General features: G+C 37.0%; 1 protein-coding gene across 3 annotated transcripts in view; it reads left to right on the forward strand.

The window, feature by feature from the left end:
* VPS45 (vacuolar protein sorting 45 homolog) overlaps positions 1-18,757 on the forward strand; it is a 68,287-nt gene that overhangs the window by 27,595 nt on the left and 21,935 nt on the right. For all 3 annotated transcript variants that reach the window (XM_063104942.1, XM_063104943.1, XM_063104945.1), the window contains exon 14: positions 9,873-10,004. In XM_063104942.1, the coding sequence (XP_062961012.1) occupies positions 9,873-10,004 (132 nt within the window). The remainder of the gene's footprint in view (positions 1-9,872; positions 10,005-18,757) is intronic.

The following is an 18,757-nucleotide window of genomic DNA, read 5'->3' on the forward strand; positions in this document are numbered from 1 at the left end:
AAGTAGATAAAATGTTGCCTTTTAAAAGTTTGTGTTTCTGCCTAACTTATCCACATATAGATATAATGATTTCCAGAAGTACTTTATGTGAAAAAATTTTTTGTTTATTTTTCTAATATAAATTGGTTGTTCTTTTGTATCTATATACAGCATAAACTAGCTGCTGTTTCCTAATGTTTGCTGCATTAATTAATGTTCTTGGTTGCTATGGTGAATTACAGAGCACAGGAAGATGTGCACAAAGTATTGATTTTGTGTATTCCACTTAGCTTTGACCATCATATAAAACAGAGTTGCTGTACATTTTCTATTGGTCTCATCAGAACATCTACTTTTAAAATTTGCTGGGAAAAAGATGAAAAAAAAGGGATTTTTAAAAAAAATTTTTTTTTCATAGATGCTCTTCCTTAAGCCAGTTTGAATAAGTAGTAGGAGGCAGAGGAAAACATTTATTAATGTTTTCATAATCAAATGTGACAGTTATCTTTGTTAGGTATACAATTGAACCAAACTCTAAAAGCCTATCCCTGTATCTAGGTTTTGTCCTTACATTTATATAACCTACACCCACAGTTTACCATCCATGACATTTTCTTCCCTCTCTAGTAATACAAAAATACCCCAGAACCCTGAAATTATCAGACTAAAGGACAACATTCTCTGGCAATGCTAGAAGCCCACTTGAGTTTATTCATTCCCAGCTTTTGCCTTTCTTTTTCATAAGAGACAGATGTACTCTCAAGGCAGGTGATGGTCAGAGGGCAGTTATGGAAAAGCACCATCATTTTCCAGGATGATTCTCATTTGTTTGCTCAGCAGCTTTTAAAATTGACATCAAGTCTGGAGCTCAAAACACTGTCTGATTCCTCTCATCGGTCACCACCGTGATCACTGTACCCTTGCAAGGGAGAAACTCCTTCCTTTCTTCTTAGTGAAATAATCTGTGCAATTCATGGGTCTTTATTTACTCAAGATAAACTGCATAATGGGTCTCAGGGTAGAGTTGTTTCTCACCATAAGGAGCATTGTGTGTAGAATCTTACTGTAAAAAATACCCATTTTCTGGGAATATAATGTCTTTTCAGCCTTGAAGATTTCATTATTTCTGAACACTTTAACTGCTTTTTTCCTCTCCTGCTTTCTACATAGTCTGACCCCCAGATAGTTACAACATAAATCAAACTATTGGTAGAGTGTCTTCTGTCTCCTTGATGGCATATTCTTACATCATTTCATTTTTTCCCCACAGAACTCATTCTTTACATCCTTAATGAATATTAAACCAGTTACAACTTCACTTGAGAAGCCATTATTATCTCAGATCATTAGTATTTCTAGAACCAATACAGTGGGAAGAATTAAAAATTAACATCCTTAGAAATTTAGTGTTAAAAAGATACCTATTTTTCTGCATATACATGAGAATAATACTATGATAAAAGATACAGGAACTCATATAAGTTTTTAAAATTACAGCCAAATGTAGTTTATTTTATCCCCTCTCCTATCAACTATATCCCTGAAGATCCTGACAAGAACTGAACTTGAGTTTCAGCTGTTGAGCCCTTCCCCTTCTGTAGAAATGTTAGTAAGAATAGAAACAATGTACATCAGTTGTGGATAAAGAAGGGAACCTTTATTTTGCCTGAATATTCAGTCCCTGCAAAATTCAGAATTCATTAAACTTGGTAGAAAAATATTAGTATCATAATCATACAGCCCTTCCTAAGCAAATTACCTTTCTTAGCAAGAGAAAACTAGCCAATAACTGGAGGGGAAGACTTGGAGGAAAAAAAAACTTGATAGTATAGAACATTTTAGTGATTCATGGAGGTTGGTAATACTTTCAACTACAGGTTTACAAGAAAACTCTTTTCCTGCAGCCTAAAGCACTAGATTAATATTGGATTAGTAACTTAGTCTTATGCTTGTATCTACTTCTTTGTGCTACTAGAGGAAGTCACACAAATTATAGATTAGGACCACTATAAATTCATGGTTTCTAACCTCACTTGGGCCTTCAAGGATATTCAGCCAAACTTTTATGTATCCCTAGTTCTCTCTCTTTGTCTCATTCTCCATGTCAGTTTTGAATGTTTTCCATTCTCTTCAAGTCATCTAGCCCACCCCAGCTCACCCCAGTGTTTCCTACTTCACAGAGAAAAAAACTGTCTGTCAAACATTAACTCCCTAAATGTCTAGCCCCCATACTTATAAGATTATTTACAATACCCACCTTTATCTCCTTCCTCCATTCTGAGGGAAATACATCCCTTTTTCCTATTTAGAAATAATCTCTCTGCCAGCATTCTTGTTCAGACTCGTATTGTCTCTTCTGAAGCCTTTCTCTGTTGATTATTTGCTTTTGCTCATTCTCTCTCTCTCTCTCTCTCTCTCTCTACCATCCTCCTGAACCCCCCATTTTCAGCTTCCCCTCTACTGACTACTTCTCCATAGGCTATAAGCATACTCAAGTTTCTCCTGATAAAACAAAAAATAAATTTAAAGCCTTTAGACCTGTTTCTCCTTTATCTCCTTCCCTTCACAGCCAAACTTCTTGGACAAAGACACCTACAGTCACTGTCTTTACTTTTCTGCTCTTCGGTCCAGGTACTCTGGCTCATTACTTCACTACAACATACTAAAACTTTTCCTGCAAAATCACATTGGTAAATACAGCGGACTCTATCAATTCTCACCTTGTCTGTCCCACTACTGTATTTAGCACTGTTAACCATTCTTTTTTTCTTGAGACACATTTGTCCCTTGGCCTCTCCCCTCTGTTTTCCTCCTACCTTTCTGAAAATGTCCCTTTCAGTTGCCTTTGCTGGCTACTCTTCTTATTCTGTGGATGTTAGAGACTCAGCCAAAACTCTATTTTTGGTTCTCTTCTTATGCTACATGATCTTCCTAGATAGAACTCATCTACTTCCATGGCTTCAGCTACCAACTGTATTCAAGGAAAGTATCAGGTCTGAATATCCAGGTGTCTAGTGAGCATCTCCATTGGGATGTTCCACAGGTATCTCAAACACATGTTTTTTTGTTTTACTCTCAGTTAATCAGTCTTTGTTTCTTCTCAAACCTAAACCACTATACCTAGTCACTTAAAGAACACTTAAAGTTATCAAGGTCTCCTCCTTTACCCTCATCATCCACATTCAATCATTGACCAAGTACTGAAGAGTCTACATTTTTTGTGTCTTCTGTATCCAGTCCCTCCTCTCCACCCCTTCTGGTATTTCTTTAGTTCTATCTTTCACCATGTCTTTCTAGAAGTCTTCCAGTGGCCTTTTATTCTCCAGCTTTTCCCACCAGCATCTCCCAATTCATTCTCACACAGCTGCCAAAATTGTCCTTCAAAAAAGCAAATTTGATCATGGTAACCTGTGAAAACCCTTCAGTGATTCCCCCATGGCCTAAAAGATCCGAGGTCTTCTGTAATCTTGTTTCTGCTTACTTCTCCCTCTCTTTCTCTCACTATATCCCCAACTTATATGCTTCACCCCCACCACAAAAGAAGAGTTATGATGACTCCACCATTCTTGGCTCAAGCAACTGAAAGGCTAAAGTGGCCATCAATTAAAATGGGGAAAGCTATAGGTAGAACAGGTTTGGGGGAAAAGATTAGGGGGTTGAACATGTTGAATTGAGAAATCTATTAAACATCTGAGTAGGAATGTCAAGTAGACAGACATTTCACTCTGGAGTTTAGAAGAGAAGTCTGGGCTAGAGATAGAGATTTGGGAATCATCAGCAGATAGATGTATTTAAAACCACAAAACTGGGTGCAATCATCTAAGGAAGTACTCTCCATAGAATTTTCTACAGTGATAGAAATGTGCTATATGTATGCTATCCAGTAGGGCAGCCACTAGCCACATGTTGCTGTTGAACACTTGAAATGTGGCCAGTGCTACTGAGGAACTGAATTTTTAATTTAATCTAAATTATTTTAAATTTGTATAGCCATGAGTGGCTACTGGCCACCACATTGGATAGAGCAGATCTAGGGAATAAATATAGATTGAGAAGAAAGGAAGACAAATAGCTGGGCTGTGGGCACTCCACCATTAAGAGGTTAGGGAGATGAGGTGGGAACATCAAGGGACACTGAAAAGGAGCAACTAATGAAGTAGGGAGAAAGCGAAGAAGGTGATGTCCTAGAAACCAAGTGAAGAGAGTATGTCTCCAGGAGGAGCAAGTGATCAACTTAGTCAAATATTATTGACAGGTCAAGTTAAGTTGAGGACTTAAAAATGATCATTTGAAGTTAGCATAATGACCTTGACAAGAGAAGTTATTTAGTGGAATAGTGGGAGCCAAACCTGACTGAAATTAGTTTAAGATAGAATGACCATAGGATAATTACTTAATGTTTCTGAGTTTCTGCTTCCTCAGCTGTGATTTTTACCTTGAAAAATTGTAAACAAGGTGCCTAACAAATAGTAGGCACTCAGTAAATGGTTACTGCTGGTACATGGTCCTTTAGGGAATAGAAAATAGAATGATATTCACTCAGTCATTTGTTGCACAATATTTATTGACTACACTTTGTGCTAGGCACTATTCTAGAATTGGAGATTCAGCAATGAGCAGCCAAAAAAAAAAAAAATTCCCTAACCTCATAAAGCTTACTTTCTAGTGATAAGTGTAACTGGAGAACAATAGAACAGAGAATGAGGCTGGAAAGACAGACTAAGAGCTTGTTGAGAAAAACACTAACTACCATACATTAAGTAAACTTTGCTTCAATTGCCTTTGTCTTTCAGCATGATCAGATCTATGTTTTGAAAGATAAAGGTGGCTGACAAATGAAGTAATGATGAAGTACAAATAATTCATATCTATGATAGGACTCTGGCAACCAGGCAGGGGAAACTGAGTATGAGATGAAGTCAAGATAGTCTAGAGATAAATTGACACAAGACAGTGGCCAACCGATTAAGGACAAGGTGAGAGGGTAAGACATGAAGAAGAAGAAAGATTAAAAGATAACTCAAAGTTTCTGACTTTGGTGATTGGGTATAACTAGGTAGATTGTGCAGAATAATGGCTCCCTCAGAGATGTTTACACCCTAATTCCTGCAACATGTGTTTATGTTACCTTATTTTGCAAAAAGACTTTGCAGATGTGATTAAGAGTATGGACCTTGAGATAGCGAGGTCATCCAGTTAGGCCCAGTCTAATCATGAGCCCATAAAATTGGAGAACCTTTCCCAATGATTATCAGAGAGAGATATGACATTGCAGGGTAAGAGATACGAAACATTGCTAGTTAAGGATGGAGAAAAGAGGACACATGCCAAGAAGTGCAGGCAACTTCTAGAAGCTGGAAAAGACAAGGAAACAGATTCCTCTTTAGAGCTTCCCAAGGAACACAGCCATGCTGACACCTTGGTTTTAGCCTAGTGACATCATGGCAGACTTCTGACCTCCAGAACTATAAGATGATAAATTTGTACTGTTTAAGCCACTAAATTGTAGTAGTTTCAGCAGCAGTAGAAAACTGATACAGTGATGTTGATCAAAATAGGGAGTATAAGAAAAGGAGCAGATTAAAGGTAGAGCTGAACAGTAGAGTTCAGTTTTAGACATGATGAGTCCGAAATGTCTGGGGTGTACAGATATGTGGATCTGGAACCAAGGATGAAGTTTAAGTTCAAAGATAAAGGTTTGGGGCCGGCCCGTGGCTCACTCGGGAGAGTGCGGTGCTGATAACACCAAGGCCCCGGGTTCGGATCCCATATACGGATGGCCGGTTCGCTCACTGGCTGAGTGTGGTGCTGACAACACCAAGTCAAGGGTTAAGATCCCCTTACCGGTCATCTTTAAAAAAAAAAAAGATAAAGGTTTGGAGTCATGAGATCAGTAATGAGGTAGTTCAATTCAGTAAAATATGTAGAATTTTTAAAAATGAGGATCAAAACAGGAGACTGAGAATAAACAACTTATAAGTCAGATAAAGAAAAAACATTTTTAAAAAAGACTATTCTAAGGTCCAGGATTTGATTCCTGTATTAACCGCCACAAAAAAAAAAAAAAAAAAAAACAAAAGAAAGGACTATTGCACCAAAACTGCTGTCCCGTAATCATAAATCTAATGAAAATATGAACATTTTCCAGCCCTAATCTTACTTGATCTTTAAACTTGCAGTTTTTAAAAATAACTTCCTGTTCCTTGAAACACTTGGCTTCCATAATGCCATATTCTTCCAGTTTTATTGTTACCTTTTATTCTCTGGCTGTTCTTTCTTTGTCTCCTTTGAGATTTCCTGGTTCTCCACCTATCCCTTCAGTGTTGGAGTTCACCAGCTTCTATCCTCGCCCTCTATTCTCACACTGTACTGTCTCTGAAACTTCACATGCTGATGGTACACATATCTGTGTCTGTAGTTCATATTTTATCATAATGAAAAGTTATGGTGAGACACTACTTTTTTACCTATCACTTTAGAAGGACCAAAAGCCTTGATAATACTCAGTGCTGATAAAGTTGTGGAGAAATAGGCACTTTCCAGAATTGCTGGTGGGATTGTATCTGTGAATCAACATAGCGATACTATCAAAAATTTAAATGTACAGTGTATCGAAGATAAGGGGAAAGGGCATAATAGTGTATATAAAATGCTTCCATTTGTGTTTAAATGTATACACACACATGCACACACACACATGCACACACACACACAGATAATATCTCTGAAAGGATATGTAAGACACAAGTAACACTGGCTCTAGAGAGAAACCCAGAGAAGGGGGGGGGGCCAGAAGAGGACTGAGGTGAGAGGAAAACTTACTTTTTCAGTATATCCTTTTGTATTTTATACTGTGTGCATGCATTTATCTAGTCAAAATTGGTATTTTTTAAAATAATAAAAAGTGATTGTAGAATATGTAACAGTAAGTTACTTTTAAAGCTCTGTGATGCTAGATACATTGTTTCAGGTGGGTAGTCTTAAATGAAGCTTATTTTATCTTAAATCGTGCTATAAAACACTATATTTACTTTTTTAAATCCTGGCTCCACATATAAATGTCATAATTGACTCTCTTCCTAATTAATTGTAAGGTAACCACCTCTTTATCATTGGAAGCTTGTATACCTTTCATTGGGGAATCTGCAATTCAGAGACTATAAGAACATTTTTTTCTAATTAACTAATTTATTTATTAATATTATTATTTTGTTACATTCTAAGATGTTCTAGAGCAGTTGAGGGAGAGGGACAGAGAGTAAGGGGGAAGGGAATAGGGTGGAAGAAGAAGGAAGGAGGCGGGGCATGGTCAAGGCTCGTGGCACTCCCTCATTCTGGCAGGGGAGACCAGGGGGCTTCCAGCAGTGGCTTGGTCATCGCTGGGCTGAATGCAGATGTCAGGGAGGTGTGGCTGAAGGCCTCGGCCCCCCACTACCCCCGCTCAGGAGGGAGCCCAGGGTGTTTCCTGCCACAGCTGGGTGGTTGTCACTGGGCTGTGTATGGTCATTGGGGAAGCGTGGCTAAGGCCCACGGCCCTCCCCGTCCCTGGCTTGGGAGCCAGGAGGGTTCCAGTCGTTCTAGGTTTTATAGGTGTTCTTTAGTGGTGTTACACCTTTACTAGTTAATATCAAACTTTGTCTCTAATTTGTGGGTATTTTGTTTTTTCTTTCAGTTCTGTGTTGGATTATTTGCTGTTCCCACCACTTAAACTATGCACTGGAACTAATTTGTTGTCTTTTGCTTACTTCTAAAATGGGGGAACTTCATGTGGGGACCAGCACTTGAGCCCTGTAGTTGAGCTAAATTGCTGTTTTGCTGTTGATTCTCTGGGGGAGGCTTTTTGTGCAGCTCAGGTTTTAATTGTTGACCTTCTATGTACTTCCAGGTTTTGTGAGTTCCAATACACCTGGGTTGTGTGGAAACTGTTCTGGGCCTGAGACTTTTCAGCAAACTGCACCCCGTGCAGTTCTATATTCCTGACCAGTCTCCACTGAGTGGTCCTGTGCTGATTGGAGGACAGATCAGCTGTCCATGCTGTGCCCCAGTTTTTCCTTGGTGGGCCTGTCTCCCCCACTGCCCATACTCCAAACACTTCCCATGGAACGGGCCATGTGCCAGTCCCTTGCAATGACTCACTGGCCTCTGAGTGGCTCCTTTTTTTCAGTTGTTGTGGCTCCTCACTCCTGTTTGTGTCCATGGGAGCCCTGTTAGTAGTCCTGCTGGCCTGTAGGCCACCAAGGCCCTCTTCTCCCCTGCCACCTCCAAGCAACTTCATAGGAAGGGTACAGCTATTGCTTTTGCCAGCTCTTGCTCCATGTGCTCAGCAGCTCCAGCCTTGAAGCAGCCAGGACTTGAAATGGTGGGAGTGGTCCTTCCTTTCTCTTACCGTGGCTTCTCCTGCCTTCATGCACTCCATAGGTCTCTCCTCTTCCCCTGAGCTCTAGCGACCCCAGCTTTGCTGTCGTTGCTTTCTAATAGTTGTAAATTGGTTGATTTGTGGGAGAGAGTGACACTGGCAACCATCTATTCCGCCATCTTGACTGGAAGCCCAGAACATTTTAAAATAGCCAAAATATCTGATTGTTTTTTCCATAAAGTCCAACAAGAACAAATAGTCTCAGTTAATTCCTTTAGGTATTTTAGAAAGAGAAAGAAACAAAAAGGAAATGTAGGGTTGGGTTTTTTCATGATGTGTATACATAAGCATGTACATCCCTTGATTAAAGATCTTTCTATTTTGTTTTGTATCATTACCTCCAAAATGGATGCTTCTGCTTGATGTAGTTTTAAACAATGTACAATGAGTGATTCAACAAAATCACTTGCCTAATTAAGTAATTTTATCTTCTTTTGATAGCATGAGAAAAGAAAAACAAGGCAAACTTTTAACAGTTTTGAAAATAATACGATCTCCTTCCTGTTGATGTCTACAGAAGGAGCTAATAGGAGGATTACTCACTTTTGTTGTGAAGCCATTTTCATAAAGATTGAAACAGTTAAACAACCCAGTGCTACCCAAGTGAAGCTAGTAGCTAAGCTGAGGTGTCAGCATGTCCAGTATCAAAACTGCACCCACAGGTTTTTGGTTTCCATGGTTTCTTTTTCTTGGTTTATCAAAGGAGTCAGAAACAAAGATTTTAAGAAGAGGTGGAGTTCCTAGACATGCCATTAATTTATGGGTCCCATTCTTTTTTTACACTCAGAATGCTAAATGTTTCTAGTTCCCATGTTATGGGGACATCCAAATATACCAGTACTTTCTTTTTTTTAAAAAAAGATGACCAATAAGGGGTTCTTAACCCTTGACTTGGTGTTGTCAGCGCCACGCTCAGCCAGTGAGCAAACCGGCCATCCCTATATAGGATCCGAACCCGTGGCCTTGGTGTTATCAGCACCGCACTCTACCGAGTAAGCCACGGGCCGGCCTGTATACCAGTACTTTCAAACTAGGCAGACGCCATTGTAATAGCACTGTACTAAGTATTTGAAAAAGGGCGTATACATGAAAGGAGATGTGTAGTATAAGCATATATTACTGCTGTATTGATATCATGTCACAGTGAAGCACTCTGCAGCCACTTGAATATAAGAGACTATTTCTACATTTGGTTCCAGCAAACGCTATTGTGCTATTCTGAAATCCGCAGCACAGAAATTATGACATCCGCTCATAAACAGAAAGCAAATCACTGTTCAGCATTTCCTGCTCTATTTCCTGCCAATTTCAGATAATTAAAACTTTTTTAAAACCTTTTATTCTATTCTGCTTTAAATCCGCTTCCTCCACCAAAAAAGATAGATTTAGAAATTAAAACTGTGTATATAATAATAACAAAAGATCTTTGCCTTTTTTTTCTTATCCTGTGATGTTATCACTTTCTTCATTATCACAGACCTCAGGATATCATTGCTTTTGTAATTGGAGGTGCCACCTATGAAGAGGCTCTGACAGTTTATAACCTGAATCGTACCACTCCTGGAGTGAGGATTGTCCTGGGAGGAACCACGGTGCACAACACGAAGAGGTAAAGGAGAACCTTTAGTCTTACAACTCTGTTCCCTTTCCCAGAGAATAAAGCTTAAATTCCCTTTATGTTGGAAGAGAGCAATGCTGACCAACTGCTGTAAACCAAAATGCTCTGGTATTTACAGCATCAGTTCATAGACTAGAGTTTGTGAGATGAAGGATCTGTAGTCCATTAAGTTCATAAAATCACTTTATTAGGTCAAAGATCTGGAGAGTAAGAACCATCCTGCACTGTTAATAATTTATGTTTCCTGTTCAAAGAAGGAAAAATCTACCACAGACTAGTACTTTGAAAATACCTAAACATAATGGTATTGAATTCTGTGAATTTTTCCGTTTTATTGATTAACTACACTCACTCAATAAGTATTTAGTAAGAAGAATACAAAGGTGAAAAGCTGAAGATCCTGCCTCAAGTAAGTCATTGTCTATTTGGAAGAAAGAACATAACAAATAAGAAAATAAGTGCCAGGAGAGACAGGTAAAGGAGCCATGGATTCTAAGTGGCTAAGGGAAATTAGTAAATGTTTCATGGAGAAGATAGTATATAATCTGAGCCTTGGGTAGAAAATGGATACATGGAGGGAGAGCACATTCTAGATAAGAGTTAACCACATGAACAAGTTATGAAAGCTGTAGGCAACATACATATACAAAGAACAGCAAGTAGTCAACTAGCTGGAATGTGTGTAATAAAGATGATTGAATGCTGTAATCGTAGAAAGTCTTGAATACCAGGCTGAGGGATTTCTACTTTCTTACGTAGAAAATGGGGAATAATTGAAGGTTTTTAAGTGGTGGAATTACAAGAGGGTCACAGTGTTTTAGGAAGATTCACTTGGCAGATAAGGATAGAGGATAAAGAGACTGGAGAACCATGGCTTGATGGTTGAATTTAATGATTGGGAACCCTGAGAGATCCATGCTGAGCCATGTATGTATGGATAATTGGGAGACATTAAAAGTGTTTGTGTACTTTTTTTCATTTTGTATTATTGTTTGGTTTTTTAACATAATTTTTCTACTTTATTATGGAAGTAATATATGCTTATTTTTAAATTTTTTATCCCAGAAAGTGGAAAAAAAAAAAGAGGAAACAAAAGCTCCCATAATATAACTGCTGTTACATTTTGGCATTTTTGGACCTTTTTTCTAAGCCTGTGTAGACATTTATGTGAGTGTGTGGGCAGAAAGGGATCTCATTCTGTCTTATAATTTGCATTTTGCAGTGTGATGTAAACATCTTTTAGTATTAAACATATTATCATTCATTCATTAAGCAAATGTTTATTGAAGGGTAAGATTACCTGGGTTTGAATCCTGACTTTCCCTCTTACTATTTTTGTGAACATGGGCAAATTACTTAACCTCTTTGTCAGTGTAAATAGCTCACTGGCCATTTGTATATTTCTTTTATAAATTACCAGTTCATGTTCTTTACCCATTTTACAATTGCATATTCCTTTTTTTCTTGATAATTTTTTAAAATTATACGTATAATTAAGGATATTGACCATAGTCTGTTATATATTTTGCAAATCTTTTTTTCCTCTATTTGATGTTTTTGTTTTATTTTATTTTTTTCTTAATTTTATTATGTCGATATACATTGTGGCTGATTATTGTTGCCCATCACCAAAACCTCCCTCCCTCCTCCCTCCCCCCTCCCCCCCAACAATGTCCTTTCTGTTTGCTTGTCGTATCAACTTCAAGTAATTGTGGTTGTTATATCTTCTTCCCCCTGCCCGGGTTTTTTTTTTTTGTGTGTGTGTGTGTGTGTGTGTGTGTGTGTGTGTGTGAATTATATATTAATTTTTAGCTCCCACCAATAAGTGAGAACATGTGGTATTTCTCTTCCTGTACCTGATTTGTTTCACTTAATATAATTCTCTCAAGGTCCATCCATGTTGTTGCAAATGGCAGTATTTCATTCGTTTTTATAGCTGAGTAGTATTCCATTGTGTAGATGTACCACATTTTCCGTATCCACTCATCTGATGTTGGACATTTGGGCTGGTTCCAACTCTTGGCTATTGTAAAGAGTGCTGTGATGAACATTGGGGAACAGGTATACCTTCGACTTGATGATTTCCATTCCTCTGGGTATACTCCCAACAGTGGGATAGCTGGGTCGTATGGTAGATCCATCTGCAATTGTTTGAGGAACCTCCATACCATTTTCCATAGAGGCTGCACCATTTTGCAGTCCCACCAAGAATGTATGAGAGTTCCTTTTTCTCCGCAACCTCGCCAGCATTTATCATTTAGAGTCTTTTGGATTTTAGCCATCCTAACTGGGGTTAGATGGTATCTCAGTGTGGTTTTGACTTGCATTTCCCAGATGCTGAGTGATGTTGAGCATTTTTTCATATGTCTGTTGGCCATTTATATATCTTCCTTAGAGAAATGCCTACTTAGCTCTTTTGCCCATTTTTTAATTGGGTTGCTTGTTTTTTTCTTGTAAAGTTATTTGAGTTCCTTATATATTCTGGATATTAATCCTTTGTCAGATGTATATTTTGCAAATATTTTCTCCCACTCTGTAGGTTGTCTTTTAACTCTGTTAATTGTTTCTTTTGCTGTGCAGAAGCTTTTTAGTTTGATATAATCCCATTTGTTTATTTTTCCTTTGGTTGCCCGTGCTTTTGGGGTCGTATTCATGAAGTCTGTGCCCAGTCCTATTTCCTGAAGTGTTTCTCCTATGTTTTCTTTAAGAAGTTTTATTGTTTCAGGGTGTATATTTAAATCCTTAATCCATTTTGAGTTGATTTTAGTATATGGTGAGAGGTATGGATCAAGTTTCATTCTCCTGCATATGGATATCCAGTTATCCCAGCACCATTTGCTGAAGAGGCAGTCCCTTCCCCAGTGTATAGGCTTGGTGCCTTTGTCAAAGATCAGATGGCAGTAAGTGTGTGGGTTGATTTCTGGATTCTCTATTCTATTCCATTGATCAGTGCGTCTGTTTTTATGCCAGTACCATACTGTTTTGGTTATTATAGCTTTGTAGTATAGCTTAAAGTCAGGTAGTGTTATGCCTCCAGCTTTATTTTTTCTCCTCGGCATTGCTTTGGCTATGCGTGGTCTTTTATTATTCCATATAAATGTCTGGATGGTTTTTTCCATTTCTGAGAAAAATGTCTTTGTAATTTTGATGGGGATTGCATTGAATTTGTATATCACTTTGGGTAGTATGGACATTTTCACTATGTTGATTCTTCTAATCCAAGAGCATGGGATATCTTTCCATCTTCTTGTATCCTCTCTAATTTCTCTCAGCAGTGGTTTGTAGTTCTCATTATAGAGATTTTTCACCTCCTTGGTTAACTCAATTCCTAAGTATTTTAATTTTTTGGTGGCTATTGTAAATGGGCAGGCTTTCTTGATTTCTCGTTCTGCATGTTCATTATTGGAGAAAAGAAATGCTACTGATTTTTGTGTGTTGATTTTGTATCCTGCTACTGTGCTGAAATCATTTATCAATTCCAAGAGTTTTTTTGTAGAGGTTTTAGGCTGTTCGATATATAGGATCATGTCATCTGCAAACAGGGACAGTTTGACTTCATCTTTTCCAATCTGGATGCCCTTTATTTCCCTCTCTTCTCTGATTGCTCTGGCTAATACTTCCAACACTATGTTGAATAGGAGTGGTGAGAGTGGGCATCCTTGTCTAGTTCCTGTTCTTAAAGGAAAAGCTTTCAGCTTTTCCCCATTCAGGATGATATTGACAGTGGGTTTGTCATATATGGCTTTAATTATGTTGAGATACTTTCCCTCTATACCTAACTTATAGAGAGTCTTTGTCATGAATGAGTGCTGAACTTTATCAAATGCTTTTTCAGCATCTATAGAGATGATCATATGGTTGATGTTTTTGTTTTATATTATTCACAGTGTTTTGTTGTAAAAAAAAAAAGTTTCATTTTTGTCACTTTAATTTTATGTAGTCAAAGCTACCAGTGATTTCTACCTTTGGTGTCATGCTTTCCCAGCCAGGATTATATAAATACTAACATCCACTTTTTCCATTATTTTTAGGACTCATATGTAAAGTTATATCTTTAGAATCTGTCAGAATTTTATTTTGGTGTAACCTGTGCAATAGGGTTTTCTTTTATAACTTTTACAGAAATATTACATTGAGAGATTTTTTTTTTTCTTCATGATACCAAATATATGGTATCTTTTCCAACACACTTCTCCAATTCTCCAGACACAAGCCGAACATCCAACAGTTCAATTCAATTCTAACACTATCTCCCTGGAGTTAGCATCGGGTCACACAAATTAAAGGGGCTCAGTCCCACAAGAGTGCCACTTCAGATGCCAGTCACAAGTTCTACACCACCCATACTTCTAACTGACTGGCTGTAAATCAGGGGTTCCCACAACCTATTCCTCGGGTTTGATAATTTGCTAGAATGGCTCACCGAACTCAGGAAAACACTTTACTTATCTTTGCCAGTTTATTATAAAGGATACATCTCAGGAACAGCCAAATGGAAGAGACGCATTGGGCAAGATATAGGGGTGGGTGTGCAATTTCCGTGCCCACTCTGGGCACACCACTCTCTCTGCACCTCAGCGTGTTCACCAGTGTGGAAGCTCTCCCAACCCTAACCCTATTGTTTAGGGGTTTTTACGGAGGTTTCATTATGTGGACATGATTGATTAAATCATTAGCCATTGTTGATTAACTCTATCTCCAACCATTCTCTCCTCCCTGGAGGTGACGGGTGGCAATGAAAGTTCCAATCCTCTAATCAAGGCTTGGTCTTTCTGACTACTAGCCCCTACTACCCAGGGGCCTGCCAAGAGTTACTTCATTGGAACAAAAGACACTTCTACCTCCCTTATCATTCAGGAAGTTCCAAGGGTTTTTAGGAGCTCTATGCCAAGAACTGGGGACAAAGCTCAAATATCTTTCTACGATACCACATATATGTACATATATACTTCATTATATACAGAAAAGCATATAAATGATAAGAAGACAGCTCAATAAAATATCACAAAGTGAATATATCTATGTAACCACCACCTAGATCAAGAAATAACATTATCAGTACTCCCAGCAGTCTCCCTTAAGCCGTATGCCTCCTCCTTGTCACAACTCTGTAAAGTAATCACTATTATGACTTCTGTCAAAATAAATTAGTTTTACCTGTCCTTAAAAGATATTTGTTGAATGAACAAAGAAATAGAGATTAAATTTATCTATCTCTGTAATCTTATAATCCCTTATAATCCATTTCTACCTTTCTTGCAAATAATACAAGGATCTTAGAATGTTTTAACTCTAATCACCTTCCTTCCATCTTATACCCTATCGTCCAGCATTTTGATTCCACCTTGTTTAATCTCTGAATTAACCATTATTATTATTCCCTGTAGTCAATGTTTATTTAGATTTATTCACATATTTGCCCTTTTTCCCCCTCCACCTTGTTTCTTTCATCCTGGCCTTTCCTTCAATTTTCTTCTTTCTAAAGAACATTCTTTGGTAGTCCTTTCAGATACTAGTCAACTTGATGTTTTTGTCTAAAAATGTCTTAGTTCAGCCAAGATTAGAATTCCAGGTTGATAGTTTTCCCTCGGCACTTAAAAGCTAGGTGACAATGGAATATTATTTTCAATTGCTGCTGTTAAGAAGTCTGTTCTCAATACATTCATAATTGTTTTTCATTTGTGGGCAATCTTTTCTTCTTTGATTCTTTTTTAAGATTACCTTTTTATCTTCAGTTTTCTAGTTCCAATATTCTGTATCTAAATGTGGATTTATTTTTATTTATGTTACTTGGTATGAAAATTCACCTATTCTTCATGTCTCTTAACCTCTTATTTATATTATCCATTTCTCTGTGCTGCCTTCTGTATAATTTTTTCAGATCAGCGTTCTAGTTCAGTAATTCTCTCTTTAGCTATGTCTAATCTGTTTAATTTGTCCATTGAGTTTTTAATTTAAAATATTATATTTTTATACCTGCAAGTTCTGCTTGCTTCTTTTTCAAATTTGCTCTTGTTTTTATTAATATCCTCTTCTTTTCTCATATTTTCAAATTCTTAATTTTTTTTATACACATTAATTCTGTAATCTGAAATACTTGGAGGTCTAATTCTGCTGCTGTATCTGCTAACAGTAGCTCATGATGAATCATTTCTGCACATATTCTGTAATTTTTGATTATGAGTTGTCTTAAGCAGGGTTTTATCTATGGGACCCATAAGTTCCTGAGTTGAAGATGTATCTCTCCTCTAGAGATTTCCTTTCATTTCATCTAGGTACCCCAAGAGTATTGCCACTCTGGAATCAGTTTTTATATTAATTTCTGTACTAAAGGGTTCTGGAACCATGCAAAGCCAGTACCAGCTTATGTTCAAGTTTCCTTGTTATCTCCCTGTGCAGACTTGCTTTATTTTTAAGTTCACTTTTTCAGTAAGGGCCTCAACATTAAGTAGGAGTCTCAATTATAATTCTTTTTTCTACTGAGGCCTAAGCCTTGTTTCCAGACCTTCTGTAGCTATTAAAATACAGTGCCCTTGTTTAATAACACTGTCACACACCTATCAGGTAGTCACAGCATCAGTTTATACTTATCACCTAAGTTCTGGTTACCTTTTCAAGATGATCTTTGGAGATTTCCCTTACTTTCTTAAAAGATTAGGTATTCATTTATCCTACATTTCTATGTGTTTTATTGCAAGATAATGTTCACCTTATATAGTCTGTCTTAATTCTAGAAATGGAAGTGTCAGTGTGGTTATGATCTTGGGAGAGTATAAAATGGGAGTGTCATTTATGAATTTTACTCTAATTTGAAAACTATTAGGTGATATTATTCAGAAGGGTAGCCCTGCATCCTAAAATGTCAAATTGAGGTGTTTGTACCTAATTCAATAGTCACTGGGGTGTCCTTAAATATTTTTGAGCACAGAAGTGACATACTATCAGAACCATTTTATTCAAATTTCTCCCTTTGCTGCTGTTGCTGCTAATAACGACAGTAATAATAGTCAATACTTATTGAGCATATATTGTGTGCTAGGCACTGTACTATGTACTTTATGCATACTAACTCGTTTAATCCTCATATAAGATATGTACTATTATCTCCACTTTATATATGGAAACCGAGGCACAAGGAGGTTACATAAATAAATAAACAAGAGAGAGAGAGAGAGAGAGAAACAACAATCACAGTAATACATTGAACTTTTAGAAAGAGAAAAAAAGAACTGTGGTTACTAGAGGTGGAAAAGGGGAAGGGAGAGGGAAAGGGAGGGGGATAACAAAGATTTGGTTAACAGACACAAAGAATGATAACATATTGTAGTGCTGAATAAACTAAATATCCTTATCTAACCATCACACATTGTACACAACTATTGAAAATCAATGTTGTGCCCCACATGTATGTATAATAAATTATCTTAAATAAATAAATAAGAAAAAATAGGAAAAAAGAATACTTCTGAGAGAAGTTAGTTCCTAAATTCATTTTCTTTTTGGTTATGCCCAATTTTAAAAAGTGGGGGGTTGTTTTATTACTTGTTGATAGCCATACAGAATTTCATCTTCTTGACCCAGTTTAGATAAATAAGCACATGCTTTTAAGCAGGTTTTATTAGAATTTGAAAAGATTAAATGACCCTTAAATGATTCTTCTGATAGTTAATATCTCCCGCTGAGTATTTGTAGTCCCATGGCCAGTGCCTAAGAATTGTAGCATCTTTCCTTTAACTTGAATATCAGAAATTTCAGACTAAACATCTATATCTCAATTTTAAAAATAAGTTGGATTTAGATGGTAAGATTGGCAAAGATTTTTATGTGTCTTTGTAATTTAGTCATATTGTATATAAACAAAAATACATATTTTCAGATGTGTTTTACGAATTAATAGTACTGTGAATAAAACTTCATTTTACTATTAAGAAAAAGGAAAAGAAAAAAGCCAAACATCTAGATTTTTCCTTAAACTAGTGTCCCACTTCCTGAGCAAATAATCTTTTATGTAAAATTAAGAAGGTAAGGCAGCTCTGCAAAAGCCTCATTCCAGGTCCTTCCAGCTGTAGCCAGTTTCAGTATTTCTTTGTCTGACCTAACAGCATTACACTGTATTACATTTGAGCAGATATCTTAGCAATAGAAGATTCAACAAAATCTTGGACAGTACCATTCATTAGCTCCTGACCAATGAAACTTTTAGGAAGAGGGAGTTGCTATGGTAATTACCAAACAAAATAATTTAGTTGATGTTTGCAATACATAAATGATTAGGTTTTTGTAGTTTACTTTTATAAATGTATAGCCTCTAGCCAATAAGTAAATAGTGATATCATTATCAGTAAGAAGATATTGGAATTTATATTTCAGAGACCAGTTATTGTAAAGGCTTAGGTAATTGAAAGCAACACAGACTGTTTCAGCTTTTAGTGGAAAGTCTTAATTTTCATGATGATTGTGAGCTAACGTGGGGATTACTAACATATTGAGTAAATTCACAACTTTTAATACATATTGAAATCTGAGACTCTCAGTAAGGAAAAGGCAAGTATTTTTTAAAAATCAGTTTTGTACCTGGTTATAGTAGGGCTGTTGTGAGCTAGCAATATAATCTAGATATGGGAGAGAAAAAGATGAATAATTTGTTGCTGTGAACTATTAAGGTTTAATTTTGTTGGGGGGGTTTATTGTACATTTCCTGTGTAGTACATAGGTTATTTATTAAGGAAAGGCCAAAGGGAATA

Source organism: Cynocephalus volans, chromosome 8 (genome assembly GCF_027409185.1).
Source record: "Cynocephalus volans isolate mCynVol1 chromosome 8, mCynVol1.pri, whole genome shotgun sequence".
Classification (NCBI taxonomy): Eukaryota; Metazoa; Chordata; class Mammalia; order Dermoptera; family Cynocephalidae; genus Cynocephalus; species Cynocephalus volans.